A 20,132-nucleotide genomic window follows, 5' to 3' on the forward strand; every position below is an offset into this window, starting at 1 on the left:
TTGGATTTTTCTATCACTACATTTAAACTTGTAAATAAATACTCACCTTCGTCTTACTCTCCTTGTCCTGGTCTGCTTCTGGGTTCAACTTTAGAAAACCGTGACAAATAGTAGAAATAAAGAAAAATCTTGAAAGTGTGTCCAAACTTTTCTGGTACTGTAAGTATTCAGACCCTTTACACAGTACTTTATTGAAGCACCTTTGGCAGCGATTACAGTTTTTATGGGTATGACTACAAGTTTGGCACACCTGTATTTGAGGGAGTTTCTCTCATTCTTCTCTGCAGATCCTCTCTAGCTCTATCAGGTTGGATGGGGAGCATTGTTGCGCAGCTATTTTCAGGTCTCCAGAGATTTTCGAATTTCAATCGGCCTTTGAGTGGGTCAAAGAGAATTGTCCCGAAGCCACTCCTGCGTTGTCTTGGATGTGTGCTTAGGGTCGTTGTCAGTTGGAAGGTGAGGTCCTGAGCGATCTTGAGCAGGTTTTCATCAAGGATTTCTCTACACTTTGCTCTGTTCATCTTTGCCTCGATCCTGACTAGTCTCCCAGCCCCTGCCGCTGAAAAACATCCCCACAGCATGATGCTGCCACCACCATGCTTCACCATAGGGATGGTGCCAGGTTTCCTCCAGACATGACGCTTGGCATTCAGGCCAAATAGTTCAATATTGGTTTCATCAGATCAGAGAATCTTGTTTCTCATGGTCTGAGAGTCCTTTAGGTGCCTTTTGGCAAACTCCAAGTGGGCTGTCATGTGCCTTTTACTGAGGATTGGCTACCATCTGGCCACTCTACCATAAAGGCCTGATTAGGGTACTGCAGAGATGGTTGTCCTTCTGGAAGGTTCTCCGATCTCCACAGTGGAACTTTGGAGCTCTGTCAGAGTGACCATCGGGTTCTTGGTCACCTCACTGACCAAGGTCCTTCTCCCCCGATTGCTTAGTTTGGCTGTGAGGCCAGCTATAGGTAGATTCTCGGTGGTTCTAAACTTCTTCCATTTAAGAATGATGGAGGCCACTGTGTTCTTGGGGACCTTCAATTCTGCAGAAATGTTTTTTTTACCCTTCCCCAGATCTGTGCCTTGACACAATCCTGTCTCTGAGCTCTACCGACAATTCCTTCAACCTCATGGCTTGGCTTTTGCTCTGACATGCACTGTCAACTGTGGGACCTTATATAGACAGGTGTGTGCCTTTCCAAATCATGTCCAATCAATTTGTACAAACATCTCAAGGATGATCAATGGAAACAGGATGCACCTGAGCTCAATTTCGAGTCTCATAACAAAGGGTCTGAATACTTATGTAAATAAGGTATTTCTGTTTTTAATTTTTTATAAATGTGTAACAATTTCTAAAAACCCGTTTTTGCTTTGTCGTTATGGGGTAATAAGTGTAGATTGATGAGACATTTTTTTATATCAGGCTGTAACGTAACAAAATGTGAAAAAAGTCAAAGGGTCAGAATATTTCCCGAATGCACTGTAGATAGTAAGTTCACATTAGCTAGCCAACTTCGCTGGTTCATTGTACTTACTGTATGACAGAGCCATAGACTGTTTTGCCAACATTGAAGAGAGGTGGATGGCATTGCTGTTCAACTAGTCTACAAGTAAGGTGAGTCGACATTTTAGTTTAACTTGCGCACGCCAACAAACACACACACACACACGGAAATCAGTACCATGGACAGCCATATGATATTTAGCAACGTTGATTGGACTAAATTGTTTTTGGTATCTTTAAGTTGGTTTTCGGTATATATTTAAGTTGAAATAGTACTGGAATAGCGGAGGCAGTGCTCATATTGACTTTGTGCTGACTTGCGGTAACTACGTGGTTCTAAATCAGTAGGTGTTTAGTAAACTTTTGAAAACATTAACTTGCTTGACCATGCTACAGGTGATATAACTGTTTGTATGCAATATTTGCTTTGTGGACTTCATCGGACTGATGTTGCTTTCCGGTTTTGTGATTAAACAAACTAATGTGTAGTTGAATTTATTCCACCACCCTGTTACTGTTGTATTTTTGTTGGCACGGCCTTATTTTATATCAAGGTGTCGTATGAACAAATGGGTTATAGAGCAAACAATGCAATAATCACACCATAGGTTGTAATATGTATTTTTTACTGGCTTGGCTTCCTCAGTGATTTTACACACCTACCGCTACTGCCATACCATAACCCCACCGTGGGGCACTCTGTTCACAACATTGACATCAGCAAACCGCTCACCCACAGGACGCCATACACGTGGTTTTCCGGTTTGATATACTGCCAAATTCTTATGGTAGAGAAATTAACATTAAATTCTCTGTCAACAGCTCTGGTTGACATTCCTGCAGTCAGCATGTCAATTGCACACTCCCTCAAAACTTTGGCGTTGTGTGATACATATCTTTTAGAAATACTTTTAATTATTCTTTGTATGATAACTAGTATAACATATCGATAATTGTGTACATTTTTGTCCTAATTATTAATTCACAAAGTATACCTCATGGGACACATATTCTGGAGGATTCCAAAAATCCGTGACCCGGAAGTACTTAGTTATTGTTGTCTGCTTCACAGAAGCGTAAGCAAGCGCCAGTTTTCATTGAATGGGAAAGCATTTATCGTTTATTCGATGTATTCAATTCAAATAACGGAAAATACACACAAAATGGACCATTGACAGGTATCTCTTTCGGAGAAACACTAGATCTAAACGGTAAGTAGTTGTTTTCTCCCTCACTCATCCAACCGACACCTCGCCGTGTTGAGAATCCGATTTTATGTGCTCTGCGCGCGCTTCATATGAAAGACAATTTGGCCAGCAAGATACTTATCCTCTGACCTCCTATCCGGTTGGATGAAGTATCGTGTGTTTCATTATATTTTCACTTATCACAACGAAGGTTCTTATTCACGACACACATTTAGCGAATCCCAGTTTGCGAGAAACATTTGCCCGAAACTAAACTAAGCACTAATATTTCAGTAATCCATGCCAGGGCCTCCCGTGATAAGTAAACACTTAACCCATTTAATCTCATCGGTCACAATAGTTGAAACATTTACATTTGCACTTTACAGAGTCAAGAGAAGTTAAAGTTGTACTTATAAACAAATAAGTTATATATTATGCATTATTACGGTGTCAAGTATGATTCAGGGAAGTTTCATGATTTCTCAAAATGGTCAAAAGACCCCTAAGTATAAATCTCATACGTGTACTTTTATTGACGAATTTGGTACCAAAGGTCTGTATTAAACAGCTTAAAAAATAAATACATTGTTGACTTATGTTGATTTTGTAAATATAATGTTTAGAGTGTCTAGTTTACATATCTGCCATTTTCAATACATTGAATCTATGACCAAGAGTATGTAGACACCTGCTTGTTGCTATAACAACCTCCTTTTGTTAAGGCTTTCCACTAGATGTTGGAACGTTGCTGCGGGGACTTGCTTCCATTCAGCCACAAGAGCATTCGTGAGGTCGGGCACTGATGTTAGGCCTGGCTAGCAGTCGGCATACCAATTCATTAAGTTCAGGGCTCTGTGCAGGCCAGTCAAGTTCTTCCACACCGATCTTGACAAACCATTTCTGTATGGACCCGCTTTGTTCACGGGGGCATTGTCATGCTGAAACAGGTAAGGGCCAAACTGTTGCCACAAAATTGGAAGCACAGAATTGTCTAGAATGTCATTGTATGCTGTAGTGGTCAGATTTCCCTTCACTGGAACAAAGGGGCCTAGCCCGAACCATGAAAAACAACCCTGACCATTATTCCTCCTTCACCAAACTTTACAGTTGGCACTATCTATTTGGGGTAGGTAGCATTGTCCTGGCATCCGCCAAACCCATATTCATCCGTCGGACTGCCAGGTGGTGAAGCGTGATTCATCACTCTAGAGAATGCGTTCCCACTGCTCCAGAGTCAATGGCGGCAAGCTTTACACCACGATGCTTGGCATTGTGCATGGTGATCTTAGACGTGTGTGCGGCTGCTCTGCCATGGAAACCCAGTTCTTGACGCTCCCGACGAACAGTTCTTGTGCTGACGTTGCTTCCAGAGGCAGTTTGGAACTTGCCGGTACCGTTCCGTGAGCTTGTGTTGCTCCTAGATGTTTCCACTTCACAATTACAGCCCTTAGAGCTGACCGGAGCAGCTCTAGCAGGACAGACATTTGACAATGACTTGTTGGAAAGGTGGCATCCTATGATGGTGCCAAGTTGAAAGTCACTGAGTTTTTCAGTACGGGCCATTCTGCTGCCAATGTTTGTCTACGGAGATTGCATGGCGGTGTGCTCGATTTTATACACCAACGGGTGTGGCTGAAATAGCCAAATCCACTCATTTGAAGGGGCATCCACATATTATTGTATATATAGTGTATAGCGGTCACATTTGCTCCAATTTATTTAATACATTTTTATACATATTTAATTATAGCAGATGTATTTATTTTTTCAGTAGATTTGAGTTGGGTTATGGATATACTTGACCAATATGATCTGACAGATTATTTTTCCATTCTCCATTATCCTTCACATTTGTTTTAAATCAGTGATTCTGACAAAAACTTCATATTTTGTTACTTTGGGGAATTGGCCATGTATAGATACATCATAAACTGAATTAGTTTAATAACTTAAAAAGTATTTAATGTCTAGGTTTCTCTTTATCAATGGTAGACCTGGTTTATGTGAGGTTTGCTGAATAATCACAAGGGTAGACCTGGTTTATCAGTGTTGGGACATAGCCACAGGTGTAAACCTGGTTCGTAGGGGTATTTTAATCTGAAATATGCAGGTGTAGGTCTTTATATTAGAATTGGGACTCAAAGGTGTGGACCTGGTTTGTAAGAGTTCTGGAGCTGAGGTGCAGGGGTGGTTTACAGTTTGAGTATTCAGGCTTGGAGGACATTTAGACCTTGCTTAGTTTGACATTTTAGTCGTTTAGCAGACGCTCTTATCCAGAGCTACTTAGAGTTGTGAGTGCCTATATTTTCTAACTGGTCCCCCATGGGAATTGAACCCACAATCCTGCCGTTGCTAGCACCATGCTCTACCAACTGATGCACATGGGACCAATTGACTAATTGGGTTTATGCACAGGTGCAGACTTTGTAGGTATGTAATTTGGAGCTGAAGTACAGGTGTGGACCTGGTTTGTATGAATATTGGGGCTGAAATGCAGGAGTACACCTATTTTTACAATTGGGGCTGATGTAGCAGTAGACCTTATTAAAAAATAAAAATGTAATCTTTTTTTAACTAGGCAAGTCAGTTAAGAACAAATTCTTATTTTCAATGACGGCCTAGGATTTTGACAGACAGATTTTTACCTTGATAGCTCAGGGATTCGATCTTGCAAACCAGTTTTTTAAACCAGTTTTCACTGTCATTATGGGGTGTCGTTCTGTAGATTGATGAGGAAAATGTTTTATTTAATCCTTTTTAGAATAAGGCTGTTACGTAACAATGTGAAAAAAGTCAAAGGGGTCTGAATACTTTACGAATGTACTGTATTGGGGCCAAGGATTAGGGGAAAATGTCAGTTAATTTTATTATAGGCAGAGCACTGTATGTTTCACTCTCTCTACTCTCCTCTCTCTAAAAAGCAATATGGGTTACATGTTAGGGTTACTAATCGCATAAGATTTGCATAGTGGCTTGTCTGGAGAAAAATGTGGGAATGAATGGTTTAAGAGTATTACCTGGTCTAATACTACTATTACTATTGTTACAGTAGTTACTATCACTTGTTCCTTAACTACAATTTCCACTTGTTTTGTATTCCAGGCAGAGGCTATAAGCAGGTGTTGTTGGTGGGGTGCCCGTGGAGAGAGAGATGCGAGACAGTGGAGACAGCTTGGCACAGAACCACTGGACCAATGAGCTGACACTGGCAGGGGACCCTGAGACAGTCAGACAGGAGGCCACTGGACCACGATATCTGTTGGACTCCAGAACGCCTCACCATGTTCATAGAAGTTCCATGCATTTCAAGCTAGGACGGCCTGAGGAGGAAGCTAGCATGTGGGGCATGGAAGAACGTATGGATATGGACCACGGTGAAGAGGATAAGGAGGAGGATTTCAGTTGGGAAGAACCAGGAGAGGATGATTGGACTGCACCACTTCTATCGCCATCACATCATCAGAGTAGATCCACAGCCAGTGACTCTGGTAGCCCCTCACAAATAAAAACACAGCCCAATGGGTTCAGGATGCGGAGGCTGCTGCGCTGGTATAGACTCAGTAGGACTGTGAACCGCCGCACTCGCTTGGCCCTGCATTGGAGGACATGGTGCCAGCTGGCTAAATGGGCTGGGTCTTTGGGCCTGGGGTACAGGCGAGCTAGGCCTAGGAGGTGGCACCTCAGGAGCAGGAACAAACATCTCCACAACAGACAGAAGCCAGGAAGATCCTGTCTGCATGGGGGAACTCAGGGCTGCTTTAAGGGAAGGGAAGATATAGAGGCTGGAGATGGTATGTATAATGTTGTTGTTTTTGGACCAAATTTAATGTTGGATGTGGCATGAAACATGAATATATATTAATATATGCCAACATGTAAACTGGAAGTTGTATCAGAATGACTTGTTTCCCTCCACCCCCTTTACTTAATTTGTGTTTTCAAAAATGAGCAGTAGCATTTCATGAAAGAAAGAATGATCACAGACTGTTCTGTAGAGCTGAAATGGTTAATAAATGTTCATATTTTTTACACAATCTGCACCCATCTCCTATTTTTCCTCAGACCCTTGGGTGTGTGGGACGAATGGACACATAGGGAATGAGGTGGCGAGTAATGCAGCCAAGGTTGGGGACAGGGACGGGCTGGGCTTCCGGGAATCGCCTATAGGCCTGCCAACCATCCACAGGGATAAACCACCACCTCAGCAGCAACTCAGCAGTGAACACATCTCCTGTGTACAAGGTAAAACAGCTTTGAATACTAGTCTACTTTTCTGTTAAAAACAAATGGAAAACCACACTAGGTAGGGCTGAACCCATTTAGTCGACTGGTCGATTCTTTGGACTGAGATTTCTTTAGTTGAGCAAATTCATGGTGCGCAAGACACCTGTCTGATTCGCTCCTGTCTCAGTGAACTAATCCATTGTGGGGGCCCACGGGGATTGCACAGTCCATCACTCTAAGACATGTAATACTGAAGTTGTATATGGTTATATTATGTAAAAATAATGGTGCAACACTAATAAATTGAATATTATTTTATAACATGCGCTTTCTCCAGCGTTGGATACATTCGCTGTCCGCGGTTCTGAAACAATTTTCAGTGCGCCGTAGAATTGGCACCTTTCCCTATGTTGCTATGTGCATAATAGCAAAGTTAACCAGCGTATTAGGATTGAGAACAATGCGGCGAAGGCAGCAGCAGCAGAGACGAGGACACAGCTCTTGCCTAAGAAAATTGAGGAGAGAGGAAACCCAAACTTAATTAGGTCTATAGACAATAGCTTAACTGTTAAATGTGCCTGGCTTTATAAATCATCCATATACAGTATATTCGGAAAGTATTCAGACCCCTTCACTTTTTCCACATTTTATTACGTTACAACTAGGGATGTCCAGTTTAACGCCGATGTGCAAAACCCATGTCAAAGCTGACGTGCATACCTATATAACGTAGGTACAGTGGGGCAAAAAAGTATTTAGTCAGGCACCAATTGTGCAAGTTCTCCCACTTAAAAAGATGAGGCCTGTAATTTTCATCATAGGTACACTTCAACTATGACAGACAAAATGAGGGGAAAAAATCCAGAAAATCACATTGTAGGATTTTTAATGAATTTATTTGCAAATTACAATTACAAACAAGCAAGATTTCTGGCTCTCACAGACCTGTAACTTCTTCTTTAAGAGGCTCCTCTGTCCTCCACTCGTTACCTGTATTAATGGCACCTGTTTGAACTTGTTATCAGTATAAAAGACACCTGTCCACAACCTCAAACAGTCACACTCCAAACTCCACTATGGCCAAGACCAAAGAGCTGTCAAAGGACACCAGAAACAAAATTGTAGACCTGCACCAGGCTGGGAAGACTGAATCTGCAATAGGTAAGCAGCTTGGTTTGAAGAAATCAACTGTGGGAGCAATTATTAGGAAATGGAAGACATACAAGACCACTGATAATCTCCCTCGATCTGGGGCTCCACGCAAGATCTCACCCCGTGGGGTCAAAATGATCACAAGAACGGTGAGCAAAAATCCCAGAACCACACGGGGGGACCTAGTGAATGACCTGCAGAGAGCTGGGACCAAAAGTAACAAAGCCTACCATCAGCAAGGGCATTGAAGATGAAACGTGGCTGGGTCTTTCAGCATGACAATGATCCCAAACACACCTCCCGGGCAACGAAGGAGTGGCTTCGTAAGAAGCATTTCAAGGTCCTGGAGTGGCCTAGCCAGTCTCCAGATCTCAACCCCATAGAAAATCTTTGGAGGGAGTTGAAAGTCCGTGTTGCCCAGCAACAGCCCCAAAACATCACTGCTCTAGAGGAGATCTGCATGGAGGAATGGGCCAAAATACCAGCAACAGTGTGTGAAAACCTTGTGAAGACTTACAGAAAACGTTTGACCTCTGTCATTGCCAACAAAGGGTATATAACAAAGTATTGAGAAACTTTTGTTATTGACCAAATACTTATTTTCCACCATAATTTGCAAATAAATTCATTAAAAATCCTACAATGTGATTATCTGGATTTTATTTTTCTCATTTTGTCTGTCATAGTTGAAGTGTACCTATGATGAAAATTACAGGCCTCTCTCATCTTTTTAAGTGAGAGAACTTGCACAATTGGTGGCTGACTAAATACTTTTTTGCCCCACTGTACATGACGTAATGACGCCACGTAAAATGCTGCGCTACACGTGCAACACAGCATTCCTAACCTAGCCCACAATGTCTGCAGTGTGGACCGAGAAGTCAACAAGTCGAGCAGTCATTTGAAAGAGTAACAAAATTTCAGCGAGACAACTCAAAGGCGAAATCCATTAACGCCAAGATAATGGAATTCATTTCCCTTGACAATCAACTGTTCTCTGTCGTGGGTGATGTTGGCTTTCGCCGACTGGGTGAGCACCGGTACACACTACCAAGTGCGCTATTTTTCAGATGTTGCCCTACCGGAGTTACACAGTAATAGCGTCACTGCTATTAGCTTCACGACATACTATGGAATGCTGTTTGGGTCTTTGCGTGTCAAAAAAGATACATGTCAAATAACACTATTAGACGCGTCAAATAAGCTTTTAATTTGACATGTCAAATAACACAGTTCCATTGTAGAATGTTGTGTGTTCTGAATTTGCACGTGCAAGCCAAGCGCCAACACTACAATCAGTATCACTGTCAAAGCTGTACAAAAGTCTGCAAACACCAGCCACGAACGATGTGTTTACAATACCGCGTTGGTAATAAAGCATTATTTGTTCGACCGCAACTTCTGGGGTAGCTACCTAGCTAGCACCAATACAACCAGCCTGAAAACAATGACCAGTAGAAACTGCAGTCATTGTCATTATTCTTAGCAATGATTTAGGAATCATTGTGAGTAAGTATTAACTAGTGTTGGGTTCTGAGAATATGAAATATACTTATTCATGTTACTGAGGGAGAGAGGGTAATGTATAACATATGTGCCGTTATTTAAAATGACTGGTGATACCTTTATTAAATGTATTAAAGTGGCCAGATATTTGAGTCTGTTGGCAGCAGCCTCTCTATGTTAGTGAAGGCTGTTTTAACAGTCTGATGGCCTTGAGATAGAAGCTGTTTTTCAGTCTCTCTGTCCCAGCTTTGATGCACCTGTACTGACCTCGCCTTCTGGATGATAACGGGGTGAACAGGCAGTGGCTTGGGTGGTTGTTGTCCTTGATGATCTTTTTGGCCTTCCTGTGACATCGGGTGCTGTAGGTGTCCTGGGGGGCAGGTAGTTTGCCCCCGGTGATGCGTTGTGCAGACCGCACTACCCTCTGGAGAGCCTTGCGGTTGTGGGCGGAGTAGTTGCCGTACCAGGCGGTGATACAGCCCGACAGGAGTGTTTTAGGTGACAAGCAAAATTTCTTCAGCCTCCTGAGTTTGAAGAGGCGCTGTTGCGCCTTCACCACGCTGTCTGTGTGCGTTGACCAGTTCAGTTTGTCCGTAATATATACACCAAGGAATTTAAAACTTTCCACCTTCTCCACTACTGTCCCGTCGATGTGGATGGGGGAATGATCCCTCTGCTGCTTCCTGAAGACCACGATCATCTCCTTTGTTTTGTTAACGTTGAGTGAGAGGTTGTTTTCCTGACACCACACTCCGAGAACCCTCACCTCTTCCCTGTAGGCCGTCTCATCGTTGTTGGTAATCAAGCCTACCACTGTAGTGTCGTCTGCCAACATTGATGATTGAGTTGAAGGCGTGCATGACCACGCAGTCATGGGTGAACAGGGAGTACAGGAGATTTTGTCTTTTGTTGATTTTATATAACATTCCAACCTCATTTACCAGGATCTATTCAATTATCGCATAATTATACGATTTGTATTAATTTGCATCACTGTCAATAACGTACTTTTATTTTGAAGGCTAACTGCAAAGTCTACTATTGTGGCTAATCCTTATTGTGGCTAGCTTCACATAAATGGGCCCGACCACCATTAATCAAATAAGAACTGTCTTATAAATTAGGGTTATTTTAGATGACACCTAGCTATATAGTTAGCTAGCTAACTATAGCTACTGAAACAGATTGTCGTATTGCTATGTTTTTGGGGAAGAACATTGCTTGCATCCATGAGCTAGCTAGCTTTTTTTTATGACCATCAGTGTAGGTGCGCGAGACAACTTTACCAGCATCATAGCATACGTATCGATGTATTGTTGTGACATATGAAATACGAGTGATAGTGTAATCAATGTGTAATAACTAAGTAAAAAATGTATGAATGCGTTAAATTATTATGTGACGTGCAGTCATATTCAAGTCCTGATTGGTCAACAAGCTTATTTGACACGTCAAATAGTGTTATTTGATGTATATCTTTTAGACACGCAAAGAACCAAACGGTGTTCCATAGACATCCTGGTTGAGAATGAAACGACTGAACAAATTAACAACGAAACAGCATAGCAAGTAAGTTAAAGAAATAGGTTTTGATTATGTTTTACTGGTAATGGGGACATACGTAAATGCCAACAAAATAACTTTTTGCTCAGTGTGGTGTGTGTGTGTAACCTTTATTTAACTAGGCAAGTCAGTTAAGAACAAATTCTTATTTACAATGACGGCAAGACCCGGACGACACTGACCCAATTGTGCGCCGCCTTACGGGACTCCCAATCACGGCCGGATGTGATACAGCCTGGATTCAAACCAGGGACTGTAGTGACGCCTCTTGCACTGAGATGCAGTGCCTTAGACCGCTGCGTCCATGTGTGTTAACTATTTAACTGTACTAGAATGCTTAAGGCCGCAAAAATGTTTAATATCGCATATCAGTAACAGGTTTTTTGGCAAGGAAAATATCGGATATCGGCCCAAAAATGTCATATTGGTGCATCACTAGTTACAACCTTATTCTAAAATTGAAGGGGATTTATTTTATACACAAAAGCCCAAAATGACAAAGTGAAAACAGTTTTAGAGAAATTTTAGCAAATGTATTAAAAATAAGACAGAAATATCTTATTTACATAAGGATTCAGACCCTTTGCTATGAGACTTGAAATTGAGCTCAGGTGCATCCTGTTTCCATTGATCATCCTGGGGATGTTTCTACATCTTAAAAGGCACACAACTGTCAATATAAGGTCCCACAGTTGACAGTGCATGTCAGAGCAAAAACCAAGTCATGAGGATTTGTCCTTAGAGCTCTGAGACCGGATCTGAGAACCACCAAGACTCTTCCTAGAGTTGGCTGCCCGGCAAAACTGAGCAATCGGGGGAGAATGGCCTTGGTCAGAAAGGTGACCACGAACCCTATGGTCACTCTGACAGAGCTCAAGGGTTCCTCTGTGGAGATGGAAGAACCTTCCAGAAAGAAAACCATCTCTGCTGCACGCCACCAATCAGGCCTTTATGGTTGAGTGGCCAGACGGAATTCACCCCTCAGTAGAAGGCACATGACAGCCCTCTTGGAGTTTGCCAGAAGGCCCCTAAAGGACTCTGACCATGATAAACAATATTCTCTGGTCTGATGAAACCAAGATTGGACTCTTTGGCCTGAATGCCAAGCATCCCGTCTGGAGGAAACCTGGCACCATCCCTACGGAGAAGCATGGTAGTGGCAGCATCATGCTGTGGGGATGTTTTTCAGCGGCAGGGGCTGGGAGACTAGTCAGGATCGAGGGCAAAGATGAACAGAGCAAGTACTGAGTGATCCTTGATGAAAACCTGTTCCAGATCGCTCAGGTCCTCAGACTGGGGTGAAGGTTCACCTTCCAACAGGTCAACGACTCTAAGCACACAGCCAAGACAACGCAGGGGTGGCTTCGGGACAAGTCTATGAATGTTCTTAAGTGGGCCAGCCAGAGCCCGGACTTGAACCCAATCGAACATCTCTGGAGAGATCTCAAAATAGCTGTGTAGTGACGCTCCCCATCCAACCTGACAACGCTTGAGGATCTGCAGAGAAGAATGGAAAAAACTCCCCAAATACAGGTATGCCAAGCTTGTAGCGTAATATTGAAGGCTGTAATCGTTTCCAAAAGTTCTTCAACAAAGTACAGAGTAAAGGGTCTGAATACTTATATAAATGTCATTTTCCCGTGATACATAAAAATAAAAATAAATGTGCAAAAATGTCAAATTTTTGCTTTGTCATAGATTGATGAGGAAAATAAAACAATTTAATCCATTTTAGAATAAGGCCGTAACATAACAAAATGTGGAAAAAGTCAAGGGGTCTGAATACTTCTACAGAAATAAGACGGATTTTGCCTGTTTGAGTGTTTGTTTAATAGCCTTCTGATTCTGTGAGCACCAAGCCTCTTGCATCGGCAAAATGGCGGATAAAGCAATTTCACAGATTCGTCTATTTTTAATCTTTGCTATGCTGTAATAAAGGCTTTACAAATAATTCCCGTTAGAACAGACTGGTGTTACTTATTTACACTGTTCCAAACAGGCATAAAATTATATTGTAATCTAACAGCACCTGTTTGTCACACAATATGCACACAGCTCTCGCTCCTATACCCTCCTTTTTATTGATCTCCTTATTGTTGTTATTAAAATTATTATTATGATCATTATAATAATAAGTAATGTTATCATTAGTAGGCTTTGTATAGTATCCTTGTATAACCACCATCAAGCTGTAGGCCTAAGAGTGCGTCCTGTTTAGTCTTAATACCATACCTTACTTAGGCCTATATTTCAATATTTAGGCTACTGTATCAATCAATCATGAATTCGTTCATGCCATCACACAGCATACATTTTAGTTTTAAAATTAAATAACAAATGGAGCTTTTGAATAATTAGCCTAAACAATAAATAAACCTCAATTCACAAATGCATGCAACTGTTTTTAGTCTGCTGTGATAAAGGCTTTATATATCGCTTTTTGCTCCTATACCCTCCTTTTTCTGGATCTCCAGTAGTTTCCCCAACTAAGTCAAATGTCTTCCACAGATCTGAATTCCCCTTTCCCTCCTCAGCAACCAGTAAACTAACATTTGCCCATTTCAAGTTTATTTTTGACGTCCTCCTTGTTGTTACTGTGTTCAGAGTTTTTTTTGTATTACCAATTTATTGATCTGATTATGATAGGCCATATTGGTCACATGCATGCGATGCTTACATGTTTCACTTAAAGAGAGCAAGGGTTGAGGGAATAGGGAATGTTTTTCCTAAATTAGGGAGTTCGGTAACAGAACATTTCAGTCAGAAATGCAGCTTCGGGGCCTCCTGGGTGGCGCAGTGGTCTAAGGGCACTGCATCGCAGTGCTAGCTGCGCCACCAGAGTCTCTGGGTTCGCGCCCAGGCTCTGTCGCAGCCGGCCGCGACCGGGAGGTCCGTGGGGGGACGCACAATTGGCATAGCGTCGTCCGGGTTAGGGAGGGTTTGGCCGGTAGGGATATCCTTGTCTCATCGCGCTCCAGCGACTCCTGTGGCGGGCCGGGCGCAGTGCGCGCTAACCAAGGGGGCCAGGTACACGGTGTTTCCTCCGACACATTGGTGCGGCTGGCTTCCGGGTTGGAGGCGCGCTGTGTTAAGAAGCAGTTCGGCTTGGTTGGGTTGTGCTTCGGAGGACGCATGGCTTTCGACCTTCGTCTCTCCCGAGCCCGTACGGGAGTTGTAGCGATGAGACAAGATAGTAATTACTAGCGATTGGATACCACAAAAATTGGGGAGAAAATGGGATAAAAAAAAGAAGGAAAAAAAAGAAATGCAGCTTCAGCACGGACAGAGCTGGTGTGGTGCCTTTTCGCTGCAGTAGTTAGGAGAGTGAGACAACAGCGCCAGTCACAGGCACTCGCTGTCATTGTTTTTAACACCGTGTGAGTCATTTGCGTGTCTTCATTATTTAATCAAACAGTGTGCTTAAAGCATCAGACAAGCTCAGTGCATATGTAGTTGATTTTATTCAAACTCATAGGGTGTCTGTCTATATGGAAAAATTATTTGAAACATTTCGATTGGTCGAAAGAACTGGATGTCTCTCGGTCGACCAAGATCTATTTTAGTCAGGGACAGCCCTTAATTAATTCACTCCAGATCTGGTAGGCTATTGAAGAAATATTCCTAAATGGTCCATTAATGGGTTAGGGTCAACGTTGACTGGGCAAATTGTTTTTACTATTTATACCAGAAATTATGCATTGATTGAGCTCAATCTCCAGACTGAAGCTTTAACCATAGATACAATATAATAAGGTGATTTAAAACATGTCATTTGGTGATTATATAATAAAAGGTGTCATTTAATTTGTGTGGCTTTGTGACTGTCTCCGATCTCTCCCAGGTATGTTGAATGAATTCCTGCACCAGTACGGGAGCATGATCCCTATCCATGTGGATGAGGTGGTGGACAAGCTACAGGACATCTTCCCCAGCAAGAACTTCTCCGATCCACACAGGTTTGTCACGATTATTGGCCTTTAACCTCATCATGCTCATTGCATTCCAGCATCCTGGGTCATTTTCATTAGGCACACGATGGGAATTACTTTTCAGTGTTTTGCAGTGGGAAATGAAAACAAGCGTTTCTTATTGTACAAGTAGTCCAAGTAGTCCCTCCCCGTCACACTGCTGTTCGAAACGTTTGGTGTCTGTCTAATGAACATGTTTTGTATTTTCATGTTGAAAAGTGTCTCATTAAGTGTTGTGTCCCTTCCAAAGGAGAGTTGTTGTGCAGCACCTCATCCAGTCTTACCAGCGTCTGTCTGGGACTGCCATGGTGAGGGGGTTCCGTGTCAACTACAAGCGCCACACCCTCACAATGGATGACCTCAGCACATTGTATGGACAGAACTGGCTCAATGACCAGGTACTTCTACTCTTTAACATTTGAAAAGAACACTGTATTCTCTGAGCCACAATAGCACATCTCAGTTGGTCTGTCTTGGTCAGGCCAAATCACCTCACATTTTTTACTTTTTGTGAGTTTTTTTACATGAGCAGTTTATTAAATATTTCAAATGTACTTATGATTTGCCAATTCTATATATGATTCAGTATAGAATAGAGTGAGATTTTCATTTCTTTTTCAGTGTGTGATTTATGTAAACATTGGGACTAAATAATATAAATATTTGTGTTTTTAAGAAATTATATTAAAGTTTTGTCTTTAATAATATCTTGTCTTGAACCACAGATCATGAACATGTATGGTGATATGGTTATGGACTCAGTCCCAGAAGAGGTGAGAAAATGAACATGCCTAGTAATATGAATGTAAAATATATGTTTAGGAGAGAGAAATTCGGATGACATTTAGGTGCTCTTACCTCATCGGTCATGTTATGCCCCATTCCCCATTTGCCATTTGCCTGCATTTTTCCCGCCAACACAGGAAAGCCCCGCTATTGTGTGTGCGCAGAAACTCAACTTGTGTATTATGTGTTCCCTTTCACACCATGGCTACTCTCCTCTTTCTTTCAGGTTCATTTTTTCAACAGCTTTTTTTACGACAAGTTGAGGACAAAGGGCTACGACGGGGTCAAACGGTGGACAAAAAATGTGAGTTATCCCTGGCGGAATTTTATTTAGCAGGAGTTCTATAGTTATGTTGTCAAGTGTGTTTGTTGGTTTGTTTGTATGCATTTTTTTTGTTTGTTTTTGAATCAACATGCCAGAAGTATTATTATAATGTATTTTACGTGAACAATGCACACTAATCAGCATTTCTGTAAATGTATCACTGTAGTCCCTAGAGAGTAAAGAAAAGTAGAGGGGGGGAAAATATGTAATAAAATTACAATTCCATCCATATCTTTTTTTCCAGGTGAATATTTTCCAGAAGAGGCTACTGTTGATCCCTATCCATCTGGAGGTGCACTGGTCTCTGGTGTGTGTGGACGTCCCACAGCGCGCCATCACATACTTTGACTCCCAGCGCACCCTCAACCGCCGCTGCCCAAAGGTCTGTGTAGTGTACCTCCCTGGGCTTAAAGTCTATCTGTGCAGTCAGACCCGTGCAGTTATACGAATGTAGAAAGTATAAATCTGCCTTTATGCCAGTACAAACACTCCATTTGGTCAGTCTGTAATTTTGATCTATAGAAGTGGTATTCAAACTTTTTCAGGGGAAACCCCATTTTTTCCCCCCCAAGAATTTCTCACGAGCCCACCCCAAATCTAATGACACAATCTTAAAATCTGTACATTTAGATTTTTACAGATTTTTACAAATAACCTTCAATTCATTGCATTTTTATCTCTTATCAAGATGAAAAGAAGCCAGTAAATAAACTTTTGAGTAAACGTTTCACATGATCTGTCTCAAACCTTTGTATACTGTCAAATACAATAATCTGTACTCTTGATTTTTTTGTTCATAAAATGTTTTGTTCCCCCGCGACCCACGACTTCGAATACCACTGATCTATAGGATTACACATCTGCTCCTCTCAGTGGATATACCTGTATTTTTGTTATCCCTCAGTGGATTCATATTCACCCCTGTATTTCTCTTGGTTTTTTAGCACATTGCAAAATACTTACAAGCTGAGGCAATCAAGAAAGAGCAGAAGGATTTTATCACAGGGTGGAAGGGTTTCTTCAAAATGGTAAGAGGGCTTTTGGAGTTTTGGTGGGCAATGTTTATTTGTCAGTTGATCCTTTGTTTATGTGATTGTTGTTGTCCCATGTGTTTCCCAGAACGTGGGCAGGCAGAACAATGACAGCGACTGCGGAGCATTTGTCCTCCAGGTGGGTTAACTTAAGTATCACTATTCATATTTCAATAACAGAACCTAAAGCGCAATCTGTCTATCTAATCATGTTGTGTGTTGGTAACAGTTTTCATACTTCATTGTATGCTACACACAAACCGGTAGAAAAGTAATTTGCTTTGATATCTATCATAAATGCAGTACTCTAGTAAACTCAGCAAAAAAAGAAACGTCCTTTCACGTAACAGTCAGTATCTGGTGTGGCCACCAGCTGCATTAAGTACTGCAGTGCATCTCCTCCTCATGGACTGCACCAGATTTGCCAGTTCTTGCTGTGAGATGTTACCCCACTCTTCCACCAAGGCACCTGCAAGTTCCCGTACAATTCTGGGGGGAATGGCCCTAGCCCTCACCCTCCGATCCAACAGGTCCCAGACGCTCAATGGGATTGAGATCCGGGCTCTTCGCTGGCCATGGCAGAACACTGACGTTCCTGTCTTGCAGGAAATCACGCACAGAACGAGCAGTATGGCTGGTGGCATTGTCATGCTGGAGGGTCATGTCAGGATGAGCCTGCAGGAAGGGTACCACATGAGGGAGGAGGATGTCTTCTCTGTAACGCACAGCGTTGAGATTTCCTGCAATGACAACAAGCTCAGTTCGATAATGCTGTGACACACCGCCCCAGACCATGACGGACCCTCCACCTCCAAATCGATCCCACTTCAAAGTACAGGCCTCGGTGTAACGCTCATTCCTTTGAAGATAAACGCGAATCCGACCATCACCCATGTACCTGTCCCGCAGGTGTGATGTTCGGATGTACTGATCCTGTGCAGGTGTTGTTACACGTGGTCTGCCACTGCGAGGATGATCAGCTGTCCGTCCTGTCTCCCTCTAGCGCTGTTTTAGGCATCTCACAGTACGGACATTGCAATTTATTGCCCTGGCCACATCTGTAGTCCTCATGCCTCCTTGCAGCATGCCTAAGGCACGTTCACGCAGATGAGCAGGGACCCTGGGCTCTTTCTTTTGGTGTTTTTTAGAGTCAGTAGAAAGGCCTCTTTAGTGTCCTAAGTTTTCATAACTGTGACCTTAATTGCCTACCGTCTGTAAGCTGTTAGTGTCTTAACGACCGTTCGACAGGTGCATGTTCATTAAATGTTTATGGTTCATTGAACAAGCATGGGAAACAGTGTTTAAACCCTTTACAATGAAGATCTGTGAAGTTATTCGGATTTTTACGAATTATCTTTGAAAGACAGGGTCCTGAAGAAGGGACGTTTCTTTTTTTGCTGAGATAATATCATTACATTTGCCATTGACATTAACTTTGCTTCGTTTTTCTGTTTTTTCTCTCCACAGTACTGTAAGTGCCTAGCCTTAGAGCAGCCTTTCAGTTTTGGCCAGCTGGATATGCCAAAGCTAAGGAGACTCATGTACAAAGAGTTGTGTCATTGCAAGCTCTCACTGTGAGTTTGAATGAAAGAACTATCGTAGAACGAAAGAAGACAAAGGCTATTCACCCTTCCCTTCCCCCAGCTCTCTAGGCAGATATGTTTTTTACAAGATGGACATTGTTGCATTTTTATTTTCTTTCTATCTGTTTATTTTCCTTTTTGATATAAGTAAACTGTACTCCTATGAGGATACTAAACAAAAGAACGGTTGTTGCACTTAGAGTGTGATGTAGGAGATTATTATAATATTTTTTTAAATATATCTTAACATATTTTACTTTTTCTCCCCAATTTCGTGATATCCAATTGCGATCTTGTCTCATCACTGCAACTTCCTAATGGGCTCGGGAAGGTGAAGGTCGGGTCATGCGTCCTCCGAAACATGACCCGCCAAACTGCTCTTCTTAACACCCGCCCTCTTAACCCAGAAGCCAGCCTCACCAATGTGTCGGAGGAAACACCATTCAACTGATGAACAAAGTCAGCCTGCAGGCGCCCGGCCCACCACAAGGGGTCGCTAGAGCGCGATGAGCCAAGTAAAGCCCCCCCTGGCCAAACCCTCCACTAATATGAACGACCCTGGGCCAATTGTGCTAGCCCAAGGGGACTCCCAGTCACGGCCTGTTGTGACACAGCCTGGGATCGAACACGAGTCTGTAGTGACGCCTCAAGCACTGCGATGCAGTGCCTTAGACCGCTGCGCCACTTGGGAGGCCAAGAGAGATAATTTTTTGGTCCTTGATGTTGTTGGGGGATAGCCAGGGGTATAGTGTTGAAAATAAAATAACTTTCATTTAAGTCAAATCAAATGTATTTATATAGCCCTTCTTACATCAGCTGATATCTCAAAGTGCTGTACAGAAACCCAGCCTAAAACCCCAAACAGCAAGCAATGCAGGTGTAGAAGCACGGTGGCTAGGAAAAACTCCCTAGAAAGGCCAAAACCTAGGAAGAAACCTAGAGAGGAACCAGGCTATGAGGAGTGGCCAGTCCTCTTCTGGCTGTGCCGGGTGGAGAATATAACAGAACATGGCCAAGATGTTAAAATGTTCATAGATGACCAGCAGGGTCAAATAATAATAATCACAGTAGTTGTCGAGGGTGTAACAAGTCAGCACCTCAGAAGTAAATGTCAGTTGGCTTTTCATAGCCGATCATTAAGAGTATCTCGCTCCTGCTGTCTCTAGAGAGTTGAAAACAGCAGGTCTGGGACAGGTAGCACGTCCGGTGAACAGGTTCTATAGCCGCAGGCAGAACAGTTGAAACTGGAGCAGCAGCACGGCCAGGTGGACTGGGGACAGCAAGGAGTCATCATGCCA

General features: G+C 42.5%; 1 protein-coding gene across 2 annotated transcripts; it reads left to right on the forward strand.

Moving 5' to 3' along the window:
• Window positions 1-2,558: 2,558 nt before the first annotated feature.
• LOC120057364 (sentrin-specific protease 3-like) lies at window positions 2,559-19,270 on the forward strand. 2 transcript variants are annotated; one of them, XM_039005956.1, is made up of 12 exons: window positions 2,559-2,717; window positions 3,419-3,643; window positions 5,799-6,487; window positions 6,759-6,938; window positions 14,983-15,097; window positions 15,360-15,507; window positions 15,835-15,882; window positions 16,122-16,199; window positions 16,465-16,602; window positions 17,165-17,248; window positions 17,340-17,390; window positions 18,719-19,270. In XM_039005956.1, exons 3-12 carry the CDS (start codon window positions 5,848-5,850, stop codon window positions 18,827-18,829), a joined length of 1,593 nt encoding a protein of 530 aa, XP_038861884.1. In that variant the 5' UTR covers window positions 2,559-2,717; window positions 3,419-3,643; window positions 5,799-5,847; the 3' UTR covers window positions 18,830-19,270. The 2 variants fall into 2 exon arrangements, with proteins under 2 accessions (XP_038861884.1, XP_038861885.1); XM_039005957.1 differs by lacking the exon at window positions 3,419-3,643.
• The last annotated feature ends 862 nt before the right edge of the window (window positions 19,271-20,132 follow it).

Source organism: Salvelinus namaycush, chromosome 12, assembly GCF_016432855.1.
Source record: "Salvelinus namaycush isolate Seneca chromosome 12, SaNama_1.0, whole genome shotgun sequence".
NCBI lineage: Eukaryota > Metazoa > Chordata > Actinopteri > Salmoniformes > Salmonidae > Salvelinus > Salvelinus namaycush.